Below are 24,233 nucleotides of genomic sequence, written 5' to 3' on the forward strand. Positions count from 1 at the left end.
AAAATATTGTATTATCTACCAGAACATGATAAAACTATATATATATATATATATTAGTTTTTGTTTTTCTAATGTAATAGCATATACACTTTATTATGTTCTGATTTTCTGAAATTATTGTTTTTCATATAAAAACTACTACTATCCTATGATCAAAAAGTACAGGAATAGTTCAAAAAAAAAGCGAGATTTGAATGTATTCATCAAAATTTATTTCATCCCCATCAAAGTAATCCCTGCCCACTGCAATGGACTTATGCTAACATTTTTTCCAATCCTTGAAACATGCTTTAAAGTTATTTTTGTGAAACCTGTTGATGGCACGTGAAATGATGCATTTTAAGAACAATTTGACTGAAGAAAGCCTTGGCCACTTGAACATGCTGTTGTTTTTGGAAAAATTCAATGTTTTAGGAATGACTCAAGAAACAATATATTGCAAACCCAAATTATCTTTTAAAATTGCTTGGCAAGATCCAAATGATATCAGAACATGTTCAATAATGTCCCTAATTGTTAAATGGCAATCATTTAGCACCAAATCTATGATTGGAGCAATGTGTTCATCAGTTGATGGTCTACCAGAGTTTGGTTCATCTTCAAAGCATTCTCTGGCTTCCTTGAACATCTTGTACCATTCAAACTCTTGTTTTTGATAGACTATTGTCACCAAATGCTTTTTGCAACATTTTAACATTTTCAATGCTTTTGTAGCAGTAATTCCATCACAAAAACAAAATTTAATGCACATTCTTTGCTTGATTACATTAGACATTTTAAAAAAAATGCAGGCACAAAACAAGCATTTATTTATTAATTTTATTTAAAAACAGTTTAAATCCACATTTTTTATATTATACACTATATATTCGTTATTTAATAGTAATAATGAAAATTTGTAATTGTTCTTCATTTACAAAATATAACTCTACAATATACAGGATGTTGCAAAAGTCGTCATACATAGGAAAATTAGATCATCAGTTTCTGGGGTTCATAGATTGGTCATTGTGTTCCTGTGGAATGGCTTTGGCTCTCCAGACCTTAACTCTTAATTTTTACTTATGGGAGCATTTGAAGGCTGTGGTGTACTAGGAAAAGATTCACATTATGGATCACCTAAAAGATTGTATTTGAAGTTTAATTATCATAGGTGTATAACTATGATATATACATAGGTGTATAAATGCATGTATGTAGTGTACATTTCAGCTTGAATGAGAAAGACATATGAATATGTCTATAAAGATATGGCCAATATGTGGAAATATTTTTCTAATGTATCAAACTATGTCTTTATTTATTAAATTTTTCTTTATATTTAACTTTTGGGACATCACTTCAGGGATATATTTTTAAAGTTTTTCATTAAAAATTTGATTTTTTTAAGTAGTATATATTATTTTTTTCCAAATAAATATGGTACCAATTATCATCAATTTCTTTGGTGATAATAGATAGCATGTTTATTTAAAAAAAGATACTTTGCTTTCATATATTGAATTAACAAATGTGTTTTAAATAACAATCTTTAACATGTAATGTAAAATTGTTAATACAATAAATCTGTAGAAAATTCAATAATTAATAATCAATTTTTCACTTTTATTAAAGTTATCGGGATATAAATTTCAGACCATTAAAAATTCTTCGCGTGTGTTAAATAATTATAGCATTTATTTATATTTAGTTGTTAAACAAAACAAAAATTATTTCTTAAAGAAGTATTTGTTTTTATTAATTAAAAGTTATCGCCAAACGATAACTGTCAAAAGATTAATGACGTCATCAAAGTTGAAAAGATCGTTTGCCACAGTTACACAAAAAAAAATACGTTTTTTTCCAAGAAATACGAAATGATCCGATAAACTTATCTTATTAATAGCCATTTTTATGACGAAACAATATTTTTATAAACCGCAAAACTATTAAAACCGGAGACGATAATGACAGACGATAAACATTAATGATGGCGCCAGCATCGTTACTGGTGACGTCACGGCGAGGTTGAAAAGATCGGCTGCCACCCGTACTTCATCCATGTCACTAACTGCTACCCGTTTTTACTTAATAAGAGAAGGATACAGTTAAAAACGAAGCTCGGAAGATAATGCATTATCATTGTAATGTATGTTAAAAAGATGTTTTTGTTATAAATTCATAAAATCCGATTTATTCTGGATGTAAAATGGTTGATGGATCTGTCTATCATTTGTTTGGTTAACATCATCCTTGTTCTACTTGGCTTCAGTCAAAGTACGTCGAACTTTTTTCTTACTTTTAACTATTTTAAACTGTTAATTCAGTTATAATATTTAATGATTAGAGTTTATAATCATGTGACAGGTGATGGTGATTTATATATTAAATAAGTGTAACGTACCGTATATTTTATATATTTTTTAAAGTCTGTTGCGCTTAATAACATATGTAAAAATATGAAAAGTTTTATAAACGATTTTTCAAACTTTTTTTATAAACATTTCATATTCATTTTTAAAGTTTCCTTAAGCTAAACAGTTTCAAAAGTTAAATAGCAATTAGTTTAACTTTTGAAAATAAAGAAAGATTGTATTTTGACATATCGAATCGTTACATAAATACACAAAAATAACTGCCAAGTTCCATATATTTTTCCTATAATAATTACACATTGAAAGTACATAAAATATATACAAAAAAAACATTGAATGAAAAATACATAATTTTTTGCAATTTTACGTAAAAGATCAAAATATTATTGATTTTTAAAGCTTTATTATCCGCAAAATTCAAATTTTTACGTTAAATGGTTATCGTTACTAAAAATCGTTTTAATTTATGCGAAGTTATACATTAACAACGATTTTTTATATACTTATAATTAAATTAATCAATGATTCTTAATGAGTTTTTAAGTATTCATACATTTAGAAATGTATGAATACTTAAATACTTTTTAATTGTTTGCGTAATCGGAATTTTTAACACATACTGAGTAATTTTTCATATGGTATTTTAGTACTTGGATTTGTACTGTTGTTATGAATGTGGAATGTGATCAGGAAAAGCAGGTTTAGTTCATATTAAAAATTCCCAAAAATGAGTAGTAGAAAGCGTTGGCAGATACTGCGGGATATATTTGTGTAGAATTTTTATTATTGGTCGCTACGACTATTACTCCTACTGCTACAGCGATAATCGGTAGAAACGATATCGCCAAATTCACCGAATGCCTAAAAAATTGTCATATTTTATTACATGCTCTACAAACAAAATTTGTATCAAGTTATATTAGAAATATTTAATCAAATTATAGAGGAAGAGAAAAAAAGGCATTCTTATTTCTTAATTCATATCATAGAAACCTTCAGAGATACTTAATTTGACTGGAAATGTTTACATTGGAGCTTCTAAATTGATGTTAAATATTGATGTTTAAATTAATAGTGTTTTAGGCCAAATATGGTTGCATGGTTTTATATAAAAAAAAAAGATGGATGACTCAAAAATGAAACCAAACTCTTGTTGAATTCTGTTAACGCCTGTTACCTCATTTGTTTTTGTCCGAAAAGAAAAATGTACTCTTGGCAGCTGTCCAAACTTTTTTATTATTAAAAATCCAGAAATATAGCCCTTCAGATTAGTAATCTGATAGTGACGCGTACTTGAATTCGTGGAAATGTTATTCATTCTTAAAGTGAAAAAAAAAATGTTATACACTGAATGAAATTTTTTAAGATGTGCGTATGCACGGGTAGAAAACATTAACTTCTAATCGTCGCTTGTTACGAATCCGATTGAGTTTCGGTGGTTGATTTTGAGATTGCTAGTTTATTTGATAGGGATTTTTTGTTTTTGCTTTATTTTTTTTTTCTGCCAGTGCTTTTCGTTTGCGCTTACTTCTGCAGTTTTTTAATAAAAAAAAACAATTAAATCCTTTCGCAATCGCGATATATGCTACGAAACTTCTCTACGAATTGGGCGTGTCACATTAGGGTGTCAACAGATGGCGATGAAAAGTTTTTTTTTTTGTTGTTTTAAATCAATTTTGAAAATTTTAAGTTTGTTTGCGTTAAAAATTATCTATCATTGTAAATTCTACACAAAATATCGATTCAAAAAAGAATGTATTAATAAAGATTTTGGATAGGAGTTTTTCTGTTTGCTGACGTAATGTGTTGATTGTTGATTCGATATAACGTTAGTTATAGATTTTAGAGTGAAATGTTATGACTAATTAAAAGGAGTGGTAAATATATATTTTATGTGATGGCAGTAACGATTTTTACCCTATCGCTGATCTGTGACCTATTTGGGATTTTTTTCCTACATATTTGTATAACTTTTTTTTTCTCTTCCCAGGAAGGAATAGAGATTTACTGAAACTTTTAAAATTTTGCAAATTGTCCACAAATGTCGATTTTAAATAACTTAAAAGATTTCGAATTAAATATGTATTTAAATAAAAAAATTATTTTACGATTTTATATCGATGCTTATTACAGTATTTTGAAATTGTAGATTCTAAATATGATTGTTTCAGGTCATAAATGCGGTTATCCGGGAGTACCATTTCATGGTAACATTAGACAACAGAAAGATTCGTATGATGTGGGTCAAAAAGTTACTTATTTCTGTGATGATAACTACTACTTAATCGGTTATTCCACACGTAAATGCCAAGAAAATGGAACTTGGTCAGGAGTTGTGCCTGTCTGTGGTAAGTTAAATTATAAAATAACGCATTCATGAATTTTTAGCTGTATACTTTGTGTCTTTATTGTAAACAACAATTATGGAAAGGATGTAACACTTTACTCTCAAGTGCTGAATATTTAGTTTTGTTCAAGGAGTAGAATTCTTTTTATATTTTTTCAGTATATTAGATTTTAGCTTTAAAACATGCCATACGATTTATTAAATATAAGCAAAAAGTTATACAATTATTAAATAACTTTTAAATCTGTTTAAATAATTTTTTTTTATTAAGCATTTTTAACAATGCTCCATTGAATGACAAAATTTTCTGTTTTCCAATTAATTAAATGATGATTTAATTATAGAATTTAATTATTAAGAGTATAATTTATTTGTTTCTGCTTAATTTTATGGCATTTAAAGAAGAAAAATTTGTCTCTAATCTCTCACCACATTCTTTCAACCTTAAAGTATCACAAGAAGCTTATGATCTGATTCACTGGCTTGGAAATTAAAGTTTAAATTTAAATTAATTTTATTTAATATTAACATAAATTATTAATACATGATTAAACTTCTCTTAATAATTTAATTTTAAAATTAGGTAGGTTAAAATATACTCCAGTTTATCATAAAATTTGTTTTGGAAAAGATTTAAATGGTGATTTTAGCAAATAGCAGTGAATAGTGAGAAATATTTTTGAATCAATCATGCACTTGATATTGAATGCTAAAAACTCAATTCCGTATGGTTGAAGACATAAAACTGGTGATAACTCAGGCATGTAAAGTCAGAGTTGCTTGAACAGCAAATAAAAGAATCATCCATCCATTTTTGTTTTTTACAATTTATGATTAATCTATAATTCTTAGATAAATCTTTAAATAATAATGAAAGCATCATCTAATTTTTATATTATTCTATTCTTAAAACTCTCTAAATTTTTAGTACAAACTGTAGAAATGTTTAATGAGAAATTATTTAAATATTGACATTTAGAGAAATCCATTATCAGGACATTACTAGAAATGGTCCATTATACAAGAAGTAGACCATGAAATAAAGTTATGAATTGATGTCAGTTGATAAAAGAGGTCATATGAAAAACAGGAAGTTGTAAAAATTCAAATAACTTTATTTTCAAATATTACTTAAGAATAAGCAAAATAGATGTTGATTTACTTAAAAAAAATATTATTTTTATTTTATGATCATACTTTCTCTTAATGAATGAAAATAATTATTTTGTTAAAATGTTAAATGTACATAATTTTTTCAATAATTTTTTAAATTCCGGAATCCATTATTCAACACATTTCAAAAGCAACTTTGCAGATCAGTGATCTGAAATGGAATGTATAGAGAGAGAAGAGTGTGTGCAATTAACTTAAGTAAGATAATTAACCATATATGATTTTTTTTTGTAATTGACTAATTTATTGTTTTTAAATTATATTAACAAACAATCTAAAGAAAAATCATAGTAATTATTAAAGAACTGATTTTAAGATACAAAATTATGGTCAGAAAAGAGGGAAAAGGTACAGAAAAAGGTGTTGATGAAATGCATTTATTCAGGTTTAAACCAGTTACATAAACATTCTTTATTCAACATTATAGTAATTATTATAAATTAAACATATTTAGGAGGTAAACATGACATTTACTGGATTGCACACAACATTTCTGTTTTTAAAGGAAGTCACTGGCACTTTGAGCTCAGGAGATTCTTGTATGAGGAGAAACTGCTCAACATCAACTGAAACCAATGGAGCATATCTTATAAGCCAGACATGGGCAAATGCGGCTCTTGCTGAAAGTGTTAATTTCTGCTTTTTATTATTATTTTTACAATTTTATTTCCACAATTTTGTGAAAATATGTTTATTAAAAAATTAAATATTTGTTTTATATTATATAATAAAATCACGGTACAGAACAGCAGTACAGAATAAAAAAGTACAGAACTGCAGCTCCCATGAATTTCAAAACCTACATTTTGGCTCCTACTGAACTCTTGCTTGCCCACCCATTATAAGCACTTGGAAAGGGAGTTTAGTCAAAGTTACAAAGGTTTCCATATCTGGATTGTTCCTCAAATTTAATTCAAATTTGACTTTGGCTAATCTGTCAAGGTTATTCCTCACAGACATCAACTTCTTCCACTGTTCCTCCTTCTCCATACTTTCTTCTTCCAAACTGAATCACATCAGGCAAATACTTGTAGCCAAGTACTGTGAAAAGTTCAACTGTAGGTTTTGTCATCAAGTAATTGTTGAGCCTGCTTAATGGCTGCTGTGTCCGTTGAATATAGAGCACATATGAAGCAGTTGATTTTGTCAAAGTTTTCTCACAAGAAAATTGTGCATCTTATCCAAGTACTAGCTGATTATGACAGGGAACTGTACGTGGAACCCAGTGACTTCTCTGTATAAAACTTGATGACTGGAGACTTTCACAAGAATCTTCTTCAGAGCAGCAATGAAGTCATTTACCCTACCTCCTCCCTGATATCTTCACAAACACAGTGTAGTCCATATGCAATACAATGCACTTGGTTGTGGCTGTCGTTGGAAAGTCGAAAGTATGTAGTATGCTTGATCGCTCACCACAAGCCTGACTTTTTTGAATTGTATGTTCCCTGACCACAACTTCATACATGAATCATTGAATGACTGTATTACTGTGCAGATATTTATCTTCTTAAGTTGGTATATCTTAAAAAGTATGGGTTTCACCCATTCACTGGATAATGGAAACCTCAGCACATTCAATTTATATCTTTGTAGCTCTTCGATAGTTTCATCTAATATGAATCCAATCTCACTTCATGCTTATCAACTACTACTATTATTTTCTTGAATAAATTCTCATAAATTGGCTTTATGTAATTTTTTCTAAGGGTGCTCTCATCTAGTACTGGCCTTTGCATGTACTTTTTGAGGAATGATTTGAATGCAACATTGTTTGCTTTGTGGACTGGAATTCCTGATTGGATTAATGCCAGAGTAAGATCTGAACTGAACTCACTTGATGACCACTGCTTTTCGGATCCTAAAGTGGAGGCATGTATCAAGGTAGTTTGCTTAGATTTTGACTTGTGAAGTTCTGTTCTTTGTATGCTTGCTGAACTGGATGTGCTTGTTTATTCTGTCTCTTTGATGCTTCTCATCAATTGCAATATTTACATTGCAGATGGCACATCAAAGAATGAGACCATTAGTTTTAATTTTAATTGCATCTTGATTTCTTCTGAAAGTGCATACAACTTTCCCATCTTAACCTTTGGCATGTTTTTATTGTGAACAATGGGTTCTGGTTTGAACATAGCAACCAGTATAGAGCAACTATCCATCACAAAGTCTAAGGCCAGAATGAAATGCTCTTTTTCTGACCCTTCTTTATATGCTGGGTGTGGACCTTATAGAGAACTGACAAATAATAGTGTGCTACTGTTTTGTTCGATGTTTGTGTTTTCTCTTACAGGATTTTGCTACGTTATCTTGAGAACTATTGGGGCTACAATGATGGTAAATATATCATTTTGTAGCTCTCTATCTGCTCTACAAAATAAGGGCATGGGATTTTATGTAACTGATCAAGAAGAGTGAGAATATTTTTTTATTTATTTTTCTGCCCAATCTTTTAAAATACAAAGAAAAGTGAGGAAAAAGGTACTGAAGCATCAAAGAGGAGGGAAAAGGGGGAGAAATGTGCTAATCTCATGTAAAGGTACAAAAAGGTGCAACATAGTGTATTAATTTAGCTTCATTTCATGCCCCAAAAAATATATATATATCTTGAACTATCTGTATGAAAACAGCTAAATTTTTAGAAAGGTGCTGCACCTTAATTATTAGAGAAAGGATTTTATCATTGAAATTGAAATTTAATTAATTGAAATTTTATTATTAAGAAATAATAAAATTTCAATTACTGTTCTTCATTTTATTTTTTTTAAATTATTGATAACCCCTTTTCAATCTGAAATTATCCAAGGAAAAACAATAAAACTTAGTCTAGACAAAAATAAGACTTTGAAGGAAGCTTTTGGAGGAAGTTTAGTTCATTTCATCACTATTTTGAGGAAGTTATTAATATTAGTTATAATAGGGATTTATTGTATATTCTTATATGTTAGGGTTAATGCCAGAAAATTGTTGTGAACAAAAAAAATGACATACCTTGTTTGTATTGTTCATATGATTAAATTCTGGTTAATGCATTTATATTGTATTATTTATTTTAAACAATTTAACAACTGTATTTATTAAATGATAGCTAAAGAAAATACAATATAATTTTGAAAGTTAATACAGTATTAGGTTCATTAATAATGAATCAGCTATTTTAGATCAATGTCATTACAGAAAATATAACTACAACTTACTACACACAAATCTATAGTTTTATATGTACAAAATAATTAACAATTAATAAGTCAAATTTTTTCTATTAAACCAAAATATATGACAGAACAAAATTAAAAAACAGGATCTTTTAAAAATATATTGATATAGTTGTATTATAAAATGTATTTTATATTTCTTTATAAAAAAAATTAAACTGAATAAATTGTAAGTAGGTATGGGGTTTTCTCTCTTCTTTAAAAAATATATTATATTTTTTTTCTCATAAATTAAATAAATAAAAATTTTCTGGTTTATTTTATGCAATTACTATAGGTATTGTTTTGTTATAGGTGGTGGTAATCAAATTCTATCAAACCCCAAAATGTTAAAATAAAAACAAAATAAAAAATAATATATTATAAATTATGATTGTTATAAACATTTTTTACAAAAATATTTCAATCAACTTTCTTTGTCAAAATTCATAATAATAGATACAATGTAAATAAAAGTCAGGTTCTTTGTAAATTTATTTTGAAGAAATGAGAAAACTTTATTATAGCAAAATAAAATAACAAGTACAGTCAAACCTCAATTTATTTCAACAATTTGTCTCTGAAAGTGGTACTAAAGGAATATGATGCAAAACTGAAGTACTGTACTTCAAACAATATACACACTTTGAGAGTTTATCACCAACTTTCAATGTTGTTTAGAAAGCAAAATCTTTCAGTATCTGTAAATTACTAAATGTAAGATTCTCTGATTAATATTTATGCAGAAATTTCATTCATAAATATTCATTGGCACAATTTAGTGAGTGCTATTTCAAGATTCAACTGTACTTAATATAACTAATGATATCCATAAATTCAAAAAATGGAAATTTTGTTCAAATCCTTTACAAATAAAAGAATGTCTGAATTTTTAATAAATAAATAAATAACCTGAAATATAAATTTTAACAAATAAACTTGTTTATCTAGCTTGGTTATTTGTAGAAATAAAAATAATTTTGAAAAATTAAAGTTTTAATACTTTAAACAATAATAATAATAATACATTATTCACTTAATATATTATCATAACATAAATTATCTTATAACAAATTCTTGATTAGTTATTTATTAATAGTAACATCTAAAAATTGAATTTTATTTTCATTCATGAACAGATTAATGAAAGAAAATAAGATACATAAAACATGAGTTTATAAATTTACATATCAATCATTATTATTGCTTCATTATTTTGAAATTTATATTTATTCACTATTCAGGCACATATAAGATGTCACAAAGCAAGCTGTTTTAGTTTTATCATGTAATAATTTACACTGTGTGATACAAAACCATATTGAAATAATTATATCTCAAATTTGCTTAAAATCATTCAAAACTCTTGGATTTATGATTTAAATTGACACTCAGTATTAACTGAAAATCTTCTTGAAGGTAATAGAAACATCTGAAGTGGAAATAGTTTTTTTTCCTTCAAATACCTAATTGGATAGAGCAACATAAAGATGCTACTCATATACAAAAAATAATAAATCTGTGAACATACTTTTTATTATTAGATTTTTAAGTTGTTCATACAAAGAACTCAAATATTATTCAGATATTTGTTTCTCAATTAAATTTTGTGGTAAGTTTCAATTATAAAATAATTTTGTAATTAATCTACAAATTTGTTTCTCATATAGATAGTTCATTATCTTTGCTCAATGCTGTGGCCACAGCATCATCTCCAATGATTAATTATCCACCAAGTTTTGCTATTGATAAGCACAAAGGAACATGTACTTATGTTAGTCCAAAACGTCCCAGATGGTGGCGGCTTGACTTAGGTGATACTTACCAGATAAATTCTGTTGCAGTAACTATTCCTCAAATTTGGAATGATAAACCAAGTAATTATTTATGATTTTTACATAAATTATGATTATTTAGATTAATTGCTGATATAAATTAGTTTAATTATATCAGTATATAAATATGAATGATATTAGATTTGTAAGATTTATTTAAGTTGGAAGTCTACCCTTTATATAATTTATATGAAACTATTATTTTTTTAGATCAACATCTTTTTACTATATATGTAGTAAGTGTTGATAATGGAGCAGCTACATTTCATCCTTGTTCCCCTTTTCGTGGCACTCTAGGTAACATACCCATATCTTAATTGGAAATTAATGTTGAATGGGATTCTTTTAACTTACAATAATTTATTTAATACAGCAACTCAAACCTTAAAGTTATCTTGTAGTCAAAATAATGGAATTGCTGGTCAATATATCCATATTGAAGACAGAAGACAAGTTCCTGAATATTTTGGTCTGTGTGAAGTAGAAATATTTGTAACAAGGAGTAAGTATAATTGTATATTGAGAAAATATTAGAAATAATAGATATGCTAAGAATTGATATTAAGTTACTTATTCTACTTAGCAGAATGAAAGTTAATAATATCTTTGTCATAAAATAAGAAACAGCTAACTTGAAATTACCAAATAAATTTTATTTGAAGTTAGCAATTTCTTATCCAAATAAAAGCTTTAGAGAATAATCAATCGATTAACAGAATAATTTATAAACAGATAATTTAAAACAATATATCTACACATAATTATTATTTATATATATATTGCATTTTCTTCCTCCTTTTAAAAAGAAATGTCAAAGTCAATCTTGACCAGATGTTTGTAGTTTGTTATTCATATACTAAATAGGTGTGTTAATTTTTCTCTTTTATTTATCAATACATTAGTTACTGGATGATATTTTTGCATTTTTAATGTAGCTACATAAATGTCATGATGATGGGATGAGAAGAATATAAAAAAATTGTATTATAAATAGAGAAATGGAATATATATTTATTACATTTCTAATAATGATCAAAATGAGATCTATTATTATTGTTATTTTTAATTACGGCTTAAACCTTGTGATTAGATATCAAATCATTTCCATGATGTTATGCTATATATTGTATTGGTTTGGTAATCATAAGCTTTATAATATTAATATAATAATTAATCCTTCTATTTAAAACAGTGTTTCCCAACCTTTTTTGTGCTATGCCCCACCTAAGTCTTTCTAAAATTCTCATGCCCCCCAACATATACAGTGGCTATACCAGGCATGGCCAACATATGGCCTGTCTAATGAATTTATGTGGCCCGCGATTAATCTTCCAATATTAGCTAATCAAGTCCAAATAGCTCGATGAAAAATTCTGATGCCTAAAAAAAAAGGGGGTCAACAACTCATTTTCAAATTGCCCCCCTTAACAATCGAATTGCCCCCTTGTGGGGCGTGGGCCCCACTTTGGGAAACACTGATTTAAAACAATTCTCTGCATACTGAGAATATATAGTTGAATTTATAAAACTGATTGTTATAGCAACTGATTATTTAAGAACTGAAACCTTCAACACAAAAAGAGATAAATATCCTTGAACTATAATTATACAAATATTTGTTCTCATCAGTATTATTTCTACAGTAACTGTTTAGTATTGGATCATTCAATAAATATTTTATTAAATTATTAAACTTTTTTAAGTGAAAATTTGTTTGGAATCATTTGTCTTAATATCTTTGTCTTATTCATATCATATTGTCTTAATGTGTCATTCATTCAACAACACAACAAAAAATCATTTGAAACTTCATATTAAACAGTTAATATTTTTTGGCATGTCTAGATCAAACATTGATGTGTGTCAGTCTTTTTCCTCCAGCTATTCCACTTTTGGCTTGACTGAACTCATGAAGGCCATAAAAAAGGTTCTCCTTAGTGCCCTTAGGACAAAAGATTTTATAAAAGAAAAGCCAGTGACATGAATAATATCTAAATTTTAATTTAATTTAGTTAAAAATGCAACAGTTTCTTTGATTAAGTTTTATAATAGTTTATGCTAAAACTCTCTTGATGTTTAAAATGAAAATTGAATTATATAATGATTAAATGAGATTCATAATAAAGTTCAGTTTCAATTAAAGTATAAAAGTTTTTTTTTTTTTAATCCTTTAATTTTAGATAGTCATGAAATATTACAAATAAACCTCAAATACCTTGGAGTCTTAATTTTCTCTTTTAAATAATTAATTGACAAAATTTAAGAGACTGGTAGTTAAACCATCATCATCATCATAACAAATTTGAGTTTTAACATACACCGTGTATATAACATTCATTTTATATTTTTGCCTTACACATGCTTGATTTACCTTTCACAGAATAAACCTTTTCTGTGAAAGGTAACTTTGTTTTAATATATAAAATAATTTTTTTAAATCATTACCACTAAAAAATTAAGCAAAAGTTTTATGTATCAAGTAAAATTGTTATCATTATTAACATGATTTTATATTAACAAAACTGTAAAAACAGTTAACAGATTACAAAAAAAAACCTGAATTCTGTTTTCAATAAGTATGGTTACTAATGAAACAAGGAAAATTATTTTAATGATGATGGAAACTTTAGGGTTGATGTGACTTTAATAATAAAAAAATCTGTGTGCATGTTTTTAAACAGAAAAAATATATATAAAACAGCAAGTTTTGAAAAATTTGTCATGTATAAAAATTTACTTTAAATATACCTGAATATATATTTAATATTTTTATTTCAGTTTTTTAATTCCTAAAGGAATTTGTAGTTTATTTAATATAAAATACATAATATGTTTAAATTTGTAAATAATACAATGTTTTTTTTATTTACAAAATTATTACTATTAATAATAAATCTATTCATTATTTAGTTTGTAACAATAAGAGCATGCAACATTATATTAAACAAATATAATTTTAAGAATTCATTAAAAACATTAATATAGTATTAATACTATCAATATATCAACATGGCAGTATAATTTGCTAGAGTTTAACCATATCTTAAATACATAGTAACAGAATATTCAGTATGATTGATTTCTTCAGTTATTTATTGTATGATATATGCTTTTGAAATGGAATCATGTATATTAAGTATTTAATTGGGAATATATCATCATACAATTTAATTTATTAATGGTAGCTTATAATTTTCTATGACTTTATTTACAGCAAAATCTATGTAATTAATCATCATTGATAAATTGGAAATTTGATTTATATATAATATAGACTTTGTTTTGCTTTCTTCTGAAAAATCTTTTTAGAAGAAAGTGAATTTTCAATATAAGTCTTTTCATACAAAAAGAAATGTAGATAGTGTTGACTGATGTTTTTGTTATATTACTTGGATTATTAGTATATTTCATTATTACATTTATCTCAATCTTTTATCAGAAAGAAAAAACCCATATTACTAAACATTGACAAATTATAAGAAGTTGCATTGAGAACCTTCATGTTCATTTTTAAAAAACTAATAATAAAATGTATATTCTACTGTTAATTTACTTTACACTGTTATATTTACTTTAAAACTGAAAAAAATGAATAAAAATTATGTTCTTATTTAGTACAACTTTGAAATATTATTTATCTGTTGTGGAATTTCAGAATTTAGTGGAAACTGAACAAAAAAGTTTAAATATTAAAAAAATAATGAATATTTAATTATAAATATTGTTTGTTTTGCTGAAATAACCTGCTAGAAATTATGTTTAATTAACTGAACTAACATGGACGATTTTAATGTTGAAGATGAGAGGGTTAGGTGAGAAAAAAAAATCATTGATTTTAATTTTTAACATCAACAACAAGATTAAGTGAAAGGTGATGAATTTTTCACTTGCTGATTTGTATTATTCAGCCTTGGTCCTTATTTCTTACTATACAGTAGCACTAGGTTAAAAATTATATTGTCTGATAAGTAAAGCAACTTACTTGTAGCCTACTGTTTTCCTATTATTCACAAAATTCATATTTAATATATTTCAGATATTGAACAAGATTATCTAATGATTCTAATTAGTATTAATAAATTTTGTTTGCCTTAAATTATTTTAAATCAATGTTTTGTTTTTTAAAATATTAAATCTTTCTTAGTATTAGCATAATTGGTGTTTAATCAATCAGATAAATGTGAACTTACAATATTTGTTTTAGGCCAAGTACAATGTGGAGCTCCTGAAAGACCATATCAGTCTTATATTGTGGAAGTAGATAAAAATACTGTTGAATATCAGTGCACCTTTGGTTATAGCCTCAGAGGTCCCAAAAGACGACAGTGTTTGAGTGGGCAATGGTCAGATATTCAACCTATATGTGAAGGTTTGTATTACTTCATTTAGGTTTCAATAAAAAGTAATACAGGTTCCTCGTTAGTTCAAACTTGGATAATTCAATCCCATTAGTTTGTAACTGTACTTTTGACCCAGCTGAAGATATAGGGATTTACATGTTAAGGAATTTGGTTAGTTTGAAATATGGCTACTTTGAAATTCAAAGTGAAAATTCTGTCCGAACTGTGATTTGTGTATGTTAACTCGTTTATTTAGATCAAAATGCCTCTATGCTAAAAGCCAGCATAAAATATGGCTGGTTTTTAGTATTGCAAGATTGGGCTACAAGTAACAGATTGAGGTATTTGTAGGCTCTAGGTTAACTTGCTACTTTTTGAGCCACTTTAAAAATAATCTGGGCTACATTTAGAGGAATTCTGCTTTACTTTTTATAAAACCTGTGAGGTTCTCACTGGATACGTGTTATTTATATTATTATTATTAAATTAATTAATTAATGAAAATAACCTTCTGTATACATTAGTTACATGGCATTTGGTATATTGTACAGAGATATGTAAATCTCAGATAATTCGAAACTTGAAGTCACGATTATTTCATCCCTTGAATTTTAAAATAACAAAGATTTCCTGTAATATCATTTTCAATTGAGTACGATACTGATATTTATTTGATTGGTTTAGGAAAAATTGCTTCCTGCTCTTGAGTAGAAAACAAGCCATCTTCCTTTGACATTTACTCAGTATTAAGGCATAATTATCATGAAAATCCATGAAATTTGGCAGTATAATAATAATAACTTTAGCAGTTTGTTTTGTTGTTGTTACCAAAAGCATTTAATTAAACAATGTTTTTGACCTTAATTTAGGTCATCTTCAGCTAAAAGAATACAAAATTAATGTTGGGATCTTAAAAAATGGGATTATCAACAGTGTTATAGGGGGTTGACTGTATCACATTGATAGCAGTCAGTTTGCATTAAAAGCTTGCAATTTGGTTATGTTAACGTGAGTAAACATAACACATCATAAACGTGCATGCTCACAAACTACTACACACAGGAACCATAATACAAACACAGATGGTCATAGAAAACAACATACAAAATGTACTATGACCAAGCTTTAATCATAGACAAAACAATACAGCAACAGACTAGACATTATTATTCATTGACAAAAAAACTAAATCACATAGCTATACTCACACAACATACAAAATAGTGAAAAAATTATTTTGTGGATGCACACTGAGTTTTTAGTAAAGCTTCTGTGGAGAATGGATGAGGTAATTATTGTGCTATAACTATAAAAAATAATAAACAATACTAGTTTTGTTTGTATTTACTTTGATCTGGAAACGCATTGGCACCAGTACATATTACTATTGTGTCCCATGTGGCATTTTGTGTGTGTTGATAAAAACTACAAAAAGGGAAAAGAACACTTTGAGTACTTAAATTACATTATGTTATTTATGACAGTAAACTGTATTTTAATTGAAATATTATACCACTGAAGCAGAAATCTAAAGCACTTTTAAATAAATGATTTAACTAAATACAGAATTTTATAGTTTTGGCTCAATTTCAAATAAAAGTACCTATATATGACATTAGAGGGGATTTCTCATTTTTCTCTCTAGCAGTGTGAAACAAATATTGCTCTGAGCAGAAAATTACTGATTTAAGAAGTTAAAACAACATGCAAATTCATCCAAACAGATAATTAAGTGTTATTTTTTTTTTGATGATTTTATGTAACATTATTTAAAAAAAAAGAGTTAAACATATAAACCAAGTTTGTACATTCAACAGTAATCATAAAAAAGTGAGTTAGCTATGCGTGTGGCATGTACTGTACCTCACAGCTTAGAGGAAATATTGATCCCATCAGAGACTGTAAAACTGAATAAGTATAACATAACACAGCATTAACATGACTAAATAATAAAACTAAGTTTGATTGTAATCACAACTATTTACATATGAAAATTAAGGAAAATATCTAAAACACTTGCTAAATTGTAACTAACATAACAAAATTTTGTTATTTGAATCCATAAATTTATTCAATAGTCATGTATTATCTAAAGTACAAAACATTTGTAGCAAAATTTGTTTGATAAACTGAAAACAGCAATTACAACAAATATGAACTCTCAACCCATAATCATAAATTTAATAGCAAAAAGATCTTTCCATAAAATACAATATAGAACTGTTTCTTGATTAATCACATAATCATCAATTTTTTAAATGAAATATTGATTGATATGTTTTTTAATTAATTTGCCTAGTGATATTTATAAAATAACATTAAAGCTAATAGATACATAGCTAATAATATAATAGAAATTGTTTATTTGATAAAAAAAAGAAAATAGTTTCCATTGCAAATTTTTTTAAAATGCAATATTCTATATAATCATATCTAGAGATAAAAAAAATAATTACTCATATCTTTGTTATGTCTAAGATTTTAGTTTTACAGCAAAAAAGTAACAAATAAATGTTTTAATATAAATCATGAAATTCTCATTATTAAAATATAATCTTTTCACTAGTTTTTAAAATCATTTTTACATGCTATATTCCAAATATTTTTAATAGAATGCAATTTTATTTCAGAAATTGTGTGTGATGTATTAGAACCAATTGAAAATGGAAAAGTTCGCTTCAAACAAATTGGTAAAAAGTTGATTCCTGGTACAGTTGCAACATATAGTTGTGATGATGGTTATGAACTATCTGGGAATGACACCAGAAATTGTCTGCAGAATGGAACTTGGACGGAAGCTAATCCAATATGCCTACGTAATTACTGTTGCATTTTTGTTCCCTAATTTTTATTGGTTTCTTTAAAAATGAATAAATATTTCAGCGGTCAACTGTGGACCTCCTCCAAACATTCACGGAGGTTCTTATCGTCTCCAGAATGGTACTGTTGCCGGTAGCATTGCAGAACTGCAGTGCAACAAAGGCTATAAGCCTACTGGAAAATCTGTTTATATTTGGTGCCAAGAGACTGCTCGGTGGTCAATAAAAAATGCAATTTGTTCTCAACAGACATCATCAGGATTAATAGGTATGGTAAAAATTTTTAAATCTGTCAATAGCATTAGCAAACATATACAATGATAATTAATTAAAGCTGTCCTATCTAGAACTTGTTCTTTCTGATCATTTCCTTTACATTAGCTGCAGAAGATCATAAAAAATCTTAACATCTTAAGGATAAAATAAGAAGTATGGTTTAAGTAAGACAAACTTGATGTACAAAATTTGAAAAGACTATCAACATTTTATGCAAGGGTAAAGTCACATATTTCTCTCACATATATTCTGGAAGAAGTATTTTCTTAACAAGACTTTTTATTGATGGCAACGAGCGTTAAGTAATTTAGAATACTATGCAACCATACATTTCTGAAACTGGCAATTCACATGACATAGTTTGAGTCAAATGGGAATAGATTCATTACCAGTGGTTTACAAATCCTTCAATTCCATTCTTTTCTTTCAGACATCCTAAATTAACCAAATAATTTATTTCTAATTATTAAATCCAACACAAGACATCATCATTGCTCACACCTAATTTCCAAATTACGATAGATTGTAAATCTATTAATTATTTGATGCTTGTATTATAATACAATAAAGAAAAGAACTTGACAACAGTGTTTCTGATGGAATTGATCAACCAAATTAAATTATGAAGATATATTACACTGAATATTTATAGTCATCAAATCTGATCTTGCACATGATAAATTTCGAAAATCAATAATGATAAAAAAAACTTGGGTGAATTTTAAAAACAAAGCACTTTCTGTTGTATAATATAAAATAATCACTCCAGAAGTTGAAACAGATAAATATAACAACCAATTTAGACCCATTAAATTTAATACTTTTTGAACCAACAAAGCATAGTAAAAACAAGATTCAAGTGTTTAGATGAAATTGTCTTTTGTAATTTAAGAGCAACATTAATTCTCTTACTTGCATACATAGAATATTGTATAGATTTGTTTTTATATGCATTTATGTTTTTGCAGATGGCAAATGGTTAGGTCAACCCTATCCTATCACTGCCATGTCGGGCTCTTATGTTGACAAACTGCTTCTCTGGCTTGTATTCTTTTCATGTATTATATTGTATCAAATACAATATGCATCAGCCTTACTTACATCTTCAAATATGCAAAGCAAAATGTTAATCTCTTTGGTTATGCATGCAATCTCCAACAGATGGTGTTGAAAATCGAATGCTTTTTCTATAGGAAAATCCTTTTCCAAAAATTCTTGTAAACAGAAGTAGATTAGATTGTAATGCTAAAAACTGTTTGGTTCTATCTACTTCTGTTCATGAGAAGTTTTGGAAAAAATTTCCAAATTTATACAATACTTGCCAATGCACGACTGTAGCATAAAAAAAAACCATATCGTAAATTTTTTGGTGTTGGACACAATGTCTATCTTACAGAAGGGATTATTATAAAAATTTATAATTTGTTAAGTTGCTCATCATCTTCCATTGATATCAAACTTGAGAGCAATAATACGTTTTGACACCATCATTTTAGAAATATCAAAAGACCATAATTGAAATTGTATATCAAGAACTATTTGCTTCCCAGAAAACATATCATTTCACAAAAAGAGACATCCTAAGAGGTTTTTGTGAAATAATATGTTTTCTCTATGACAGTTCTCTTTTCAATAGATCCAAAAAATCTGTACATATATATTATTTAAAATTTAATAAATATGCATACTTTGTTTGACTTTATGTATAATGATTTTTAAATTTCATAAAAACTAATATTTATTATTATTTCTTATTAGGACTTAAATCTAGACAGTCTAAAGATGAAACCCCCAATACCCAAGATAACGAAGGAATATCATCAGGTATTTTTTTTTCTGTCTGTCTATTAGACATTTTTATTAATTAATTATATTGAAAATACAAATCTGGTTAGATATAAAAGTAAACTTTCAAAATGAGTGAGGTATAATTCATTTTTAGAAGCAGCATGCAGTCTGTGGACAAAATTTCAACACTTCCTCTGCTTAAAACTAGCTATGACCAAAATGCAATCTGATATTGGCACAGTAAGGATTAATTAAGGTTATTTTAAATGAGAATTTTTTGTTTACAGCGGGATTCGTAATCGGTATCGTTGTCGTAGTGGTATTCCTCATTCTTTGCTTAATAACAGTTTATATATTGAGAAGGTGCGTACCTATCAAAAACTACTAAAATTTGGTTTGTGATGATGATATAGTTATGACTTTTCTTTTGTGCAATTTTATACAGGAAAGGTGTTTTGCATTTGGGCCAGTTTGCCAAAACTACTTCGAACTTACCAGTTGTCGTGGAAAATTACAAGGCAGACGATAATTATTACCAAAGAGACCCCTTCTATTCAGACATATACTGTGGGGATGGCCCTCCAGAAAAGGAGACAGGACGGTTTCCAGAACCTTCCAGAGAAGACATATACGAGGAGGTGAGGCCACGCCACTGCAGTACATTTGGGAATGTCTGCCCTCCGACTGTCACGTCTCCAGTTTCCGACATATATGCCAAGGTGGACTTTGCGCAGAAGCGCCAGTCAAGAGAAAAGAGGAATGCTGACTCGGACACTCCCCGGGTCCCCGAAATTTTGGAGAGTGCCGAAGGCACCACCTCCTTCCGACTCCGCGAACTGCCTCCCATACCGAGAGAGGGAGAGGAAGCCGAAGACTCAGTGGACGTCCAGACTCCGGACTCGTCTTCCATACTGTTGGACAATGCCATCTATTCGAGTGCAGGAAATGAATTTATGAAAGAGAACACTCTCTACTCAACCAAAGTAGATCTGCACTAGTTTCTGTACTTGTTTTACACTATGTATACTAGGCATTTTACTTAAAATACTCACCAGCATCTAATATCTTTTGTACAGATATTATATACATACATATTGAAAAATTTTTTAATAATACTTTTGATAGTGACAAATATTTATCATTTTATAAATTTATATATATATATACACACACACATATATTTACATGCAAGAATTTTTATTATAATGTAAAAAAGTTTAATATTAATTTAATCTATATTTTTGTTATCTGTTTACTCAACCAAAGATTTCTAATGTCATTCAATGGAACGTGTACAAAACTGAGATGTTCCATAATTGTCTTATTTTGATTATCACTTCGGAAAGCTTGTGCTAGACCGAACAAGTCTGCCAGGAATTGTACGTTTTGCCTTCGGTTCGAAACAATAAAATCGCAATTTCTGATTTATTTTCCCGTGTTGATTAATTTGCACGTGCACGCCCGCACCCGTCTAGTATGAACGGTGGTCTCGCGTCTTTTGTTCTGCAAAAGATCGACAGACAGACACAAATTCAACAGCCAAAACAATTGGTGTAGTAGTATATTTTACTATTATTAACTAAAGGGGATCATAAAGTACTTTTTAAATGTTATTATACAGTTCTGGAACAAGTTTTCAAACAAGTTCCACTGTATTCTTTTACAAATAATCACATAACCACATTTACAGATCAGATAGTATACAGACTGTCAACATATGATTATTTATCTAAGGGATTACCCATCACAATACAGGAAAAAAATTCCCAAGCAATGTATTGTAATAAAAAAAAAAATATGCACTTGTTTACATGCATGATATTTGTTGATGTGAACAACTGCAGTTTGCAAGATCATTTTTTTCCGAGAATCTTACCGTTTAAGCACGAGGTTCTGGACTACTACTCCTTTTATTACTTTCAGGAGGAGGAGGTCTATCTTTGAATAAATCTACATCGATTGTTATATACTTGCTGAAAACTATTTTTTTTTTTCTTTTTCAAAGTTTACAACAGAAGTAGAAGCTAAAGAAGTCTATTTACAGTATTCATCATACAACAATGGAATAACAAACCACCAGAGTGCAATAATATTCCTGTTTAAATAATTGTGCTGGTAGCAAAAAAAAAGTCTCTTATTTATCCTTTAGTATCTTCTCTTATTTACTGTTCTTATTTTTGGTTGGAGAATTTGATTCTGGGATTTAGTGGTGATTCCTTTTCCATCTTGGACATGTGAGTGTTTTGGGCGACGTCGTCCTTTGGTGCCGGCGTCGAGTGCACATCGGATATCAAACGGGGCGAGAACTACTTGTAGCACCGGTGTCTGTCGGGCGGATTTGCATGCCAGAAGCGACGGAAGTGCCGGAGGGGAGGTCAGTCATTTACGCGAACCGAAATGTTTCGCCAGGTGGGAATGGCCTCTGTTCAGCCAGTCGCCGCCCGGGACGGGCAACTGCAGATGACGCGTCGCGATAAAAAAAAAAAAGGGCATGGGAAAAAAAGGACTCTAAAGAGATGAAGTGATTGTAGAGGGTTTAATATTATATATATTTTATATATAAATAGAGAAAGAGAAGAAAGACGGAGAAAGCCGTAACATCGCTAGAACACTTTGATCTCGTAGATTTCTCCGAACGTTCTGCATATAAATTCGACTTCAAACAATGATTGCATAAAATGTAGCAAACACTTAACTGTTTCTAAAAATAAGGGAAACGTGGAAGAATCTCGCGCTTTACCCTTTTCATTTTTGCCTGTCTTTTTATCATAAAAATGGTAATTCCCACTTAAACAAAGTGGTTTCAACGTTACATAAAGTGCCATCTAAGTTCTCCGAACCATAACCGGTCTTATGCTGGATGCAAACCAGATAGGTTTGGAAAGAAACTTAACTGAAAAAGGGACCGAGCAAAGTGTAGAGAGAACTTAAAACCCTAAGAATGGAAATTAGCCATTTTATGACATCCGACATTAATTAATTCGAATATAACCTTAGTGATATTGCTGTTCAGATTTTGAATTTACAGTTCTGTCTTAATGTGGAAGGAATCTTGTGATGAGGATTACTGTTGTCAAATAGGAATTGTACTGTTTTCGCATTTACAGATGCACAATTTTCATAATTTTTTTTTGCTCACCAAACATCAAAATCATGACAATATATAAGGGCAATTCAAAGGAAATGGAATACCACTCCTAAAATGTCTGCTTCTAAAGAAAATGTTTCTACAGCTATAATGATAATGTAGTTAACAGTTTGTATCATACATTTCTCTGCCAGAAATCATATACATCGACTCCAATGCAAATTGGAATCATCTTTTTTTCATATCCCGTGGGGGTTTATGCGGCAGCTGCCTAGATGGAATACTTATGAACAATTTGATTGCTTGTCTCCCTACAACTTTAGGTCATTGGCAATCTTTGAAGCGATATTCTTAAATCCGATGGATGTGCCGGAGATGCGTTTGAATCGCACGCCATTGAGAGAGAGACGAGGTAACTTACACACCTCTATCTCCCACTGGACGAGGGAGTCTGTGTTTGGATCACCGTGAACACACAACAACAGGAACTTTTCTCGCTGTTCGTAATCACAGTTGTTTTTATCTAACACTTTACGTATCTCTTGCATGATTTCGTTCGGGTCACGTGACGATGTGGTCTTCATGCTCCATGTAAACCGCAGAGAACGAGGCTTCACTTGTTCGTCGTTGATGGTCCTATAAAGACATTGTTAGTTATCTTATGTGGTATTAGGCAATATAATATAATGTAAATATTTTTTTAAGTGTGAATTTCAATTTTAAAATATAATTTTGATATTATTATTAAAAATAACATTCTTTTAATCAACCCTTAATGTGCCAAATAGTTCAAATTACTTTTGGATTTAAACAAACCGTTCTATCTCGACAACCGGTGTCAGCTTCCTCGAACCTAACCATGACGTTTTCTGCAGAATGGACGGGCTTCTCATCCCTCTCCGCCTCAAATAAATTTACTTACCTCAAACTGGACGAGAGTGAGAATTTTAACATCTCAACCGACGAGTGTCTCGATATACGATATACAAATGAATAAACACATGGAGAAGTTTCACTTA

The 24,233-nt window shown here is 28.7% G+C and overlaps 3 protein-coding genes across 4 annotated transcripts in view; 1 reads left to right on the forward strand and 2 right to left on the reverse strand.

Moving 5' to 3' along the window:
• Positions 1-421: 421 nt before the first annotated feature.
• Positions 422-775, reverse strand: LOC111623911 (putative uncharacterized protein FLJ37770). The gene has a single exon (XM_023366642.1). The coding sequence runs from the start codon at positions 773-775 to the stop codon at positions 422-424; it is 354 nt and encodes a 117-aa protein (XP_023222410.1).
• A 1,053-nt stretch (positions 776-1,828) lies between these two features.
• LOC111623916 (sushi, von Willebrand factor type A, EGF and pentraxin domain-containing protein 1-like) lies at positions 1,829-21,554 on the forward strand. 2 transcript variants are annotated; one of them, XR_002756495.1, is made up of 11 exons: positions 1,829-2,256; positions 4,526-4,702; positions 10,739-10,945; positions 11,114-11,200; positions 11,277-11,405; positions 15,108-15,272; positions 17,874-18,059; positions 18,127-18,330; positions 20,097-20,162; positions 20,281-20,489; positions 20,572-20,644. XR_002756495.1 is itself a non-coding variant. In XM_023366648.1 (11 exons), exons 1-11 carry the CDS (start codon positions 2,196-2,198, stop codon positions 21,122-21,124), a joined length of 1,911 nt encoding a protein of 636 aa, XP_023222416.1. In that variant the 5' UTR covers positions 1,843-2,195; the 3' UTR covers positions 21,125-21,554. The 2 variants fall into 2 exon arrangements, 1 of the variants encoding a protein (XP_023222416.1); XM_023366648.1 differs by having other exon boundaries at positions 1,843-2,256; positions 20,414-20,489; positions 20,572-21,554.
• A 120-nt stretch (positions 21,555-21,674) lies between these two features.
• LOC111623917 (serine/threonine-protein kinase MARK1-like) overlaps positions 21,675-24,233 on the reverse strand; it is a 142,254-nt gene continuing 139,695 nt past the window's right edge. Inside the window, exon 19 of the mRNA XM_023366649.1 lies at positions 21,675-23,850. Coding sequence (XP_023222417.1) covers positions 23,526-23,850 — 325 coding nt within the window. The 3' untranslated portion in view covers positions 21,675-23,525. The remainder of the gene's footprint in view (positions 23,851-24,233) is intronic.

This window comes from Centruroides sculpturatus, unplaced genomic scaffold (assembly GCF_000671375.1).
Source record: "Centruroides sculpturatus isolate CEXI.00-Female unplaced genomic scaffold, Cexi_2.0 scaffold344, whole genome shotgun sequence".
In the NCBI taxonomy this organism is placed as follows: Eukaryota; Metazoa; Arthropoda; class Arachnida; order Scorpiones; family Buthidae; genus Centruroides; species Centruroides sculpturatus.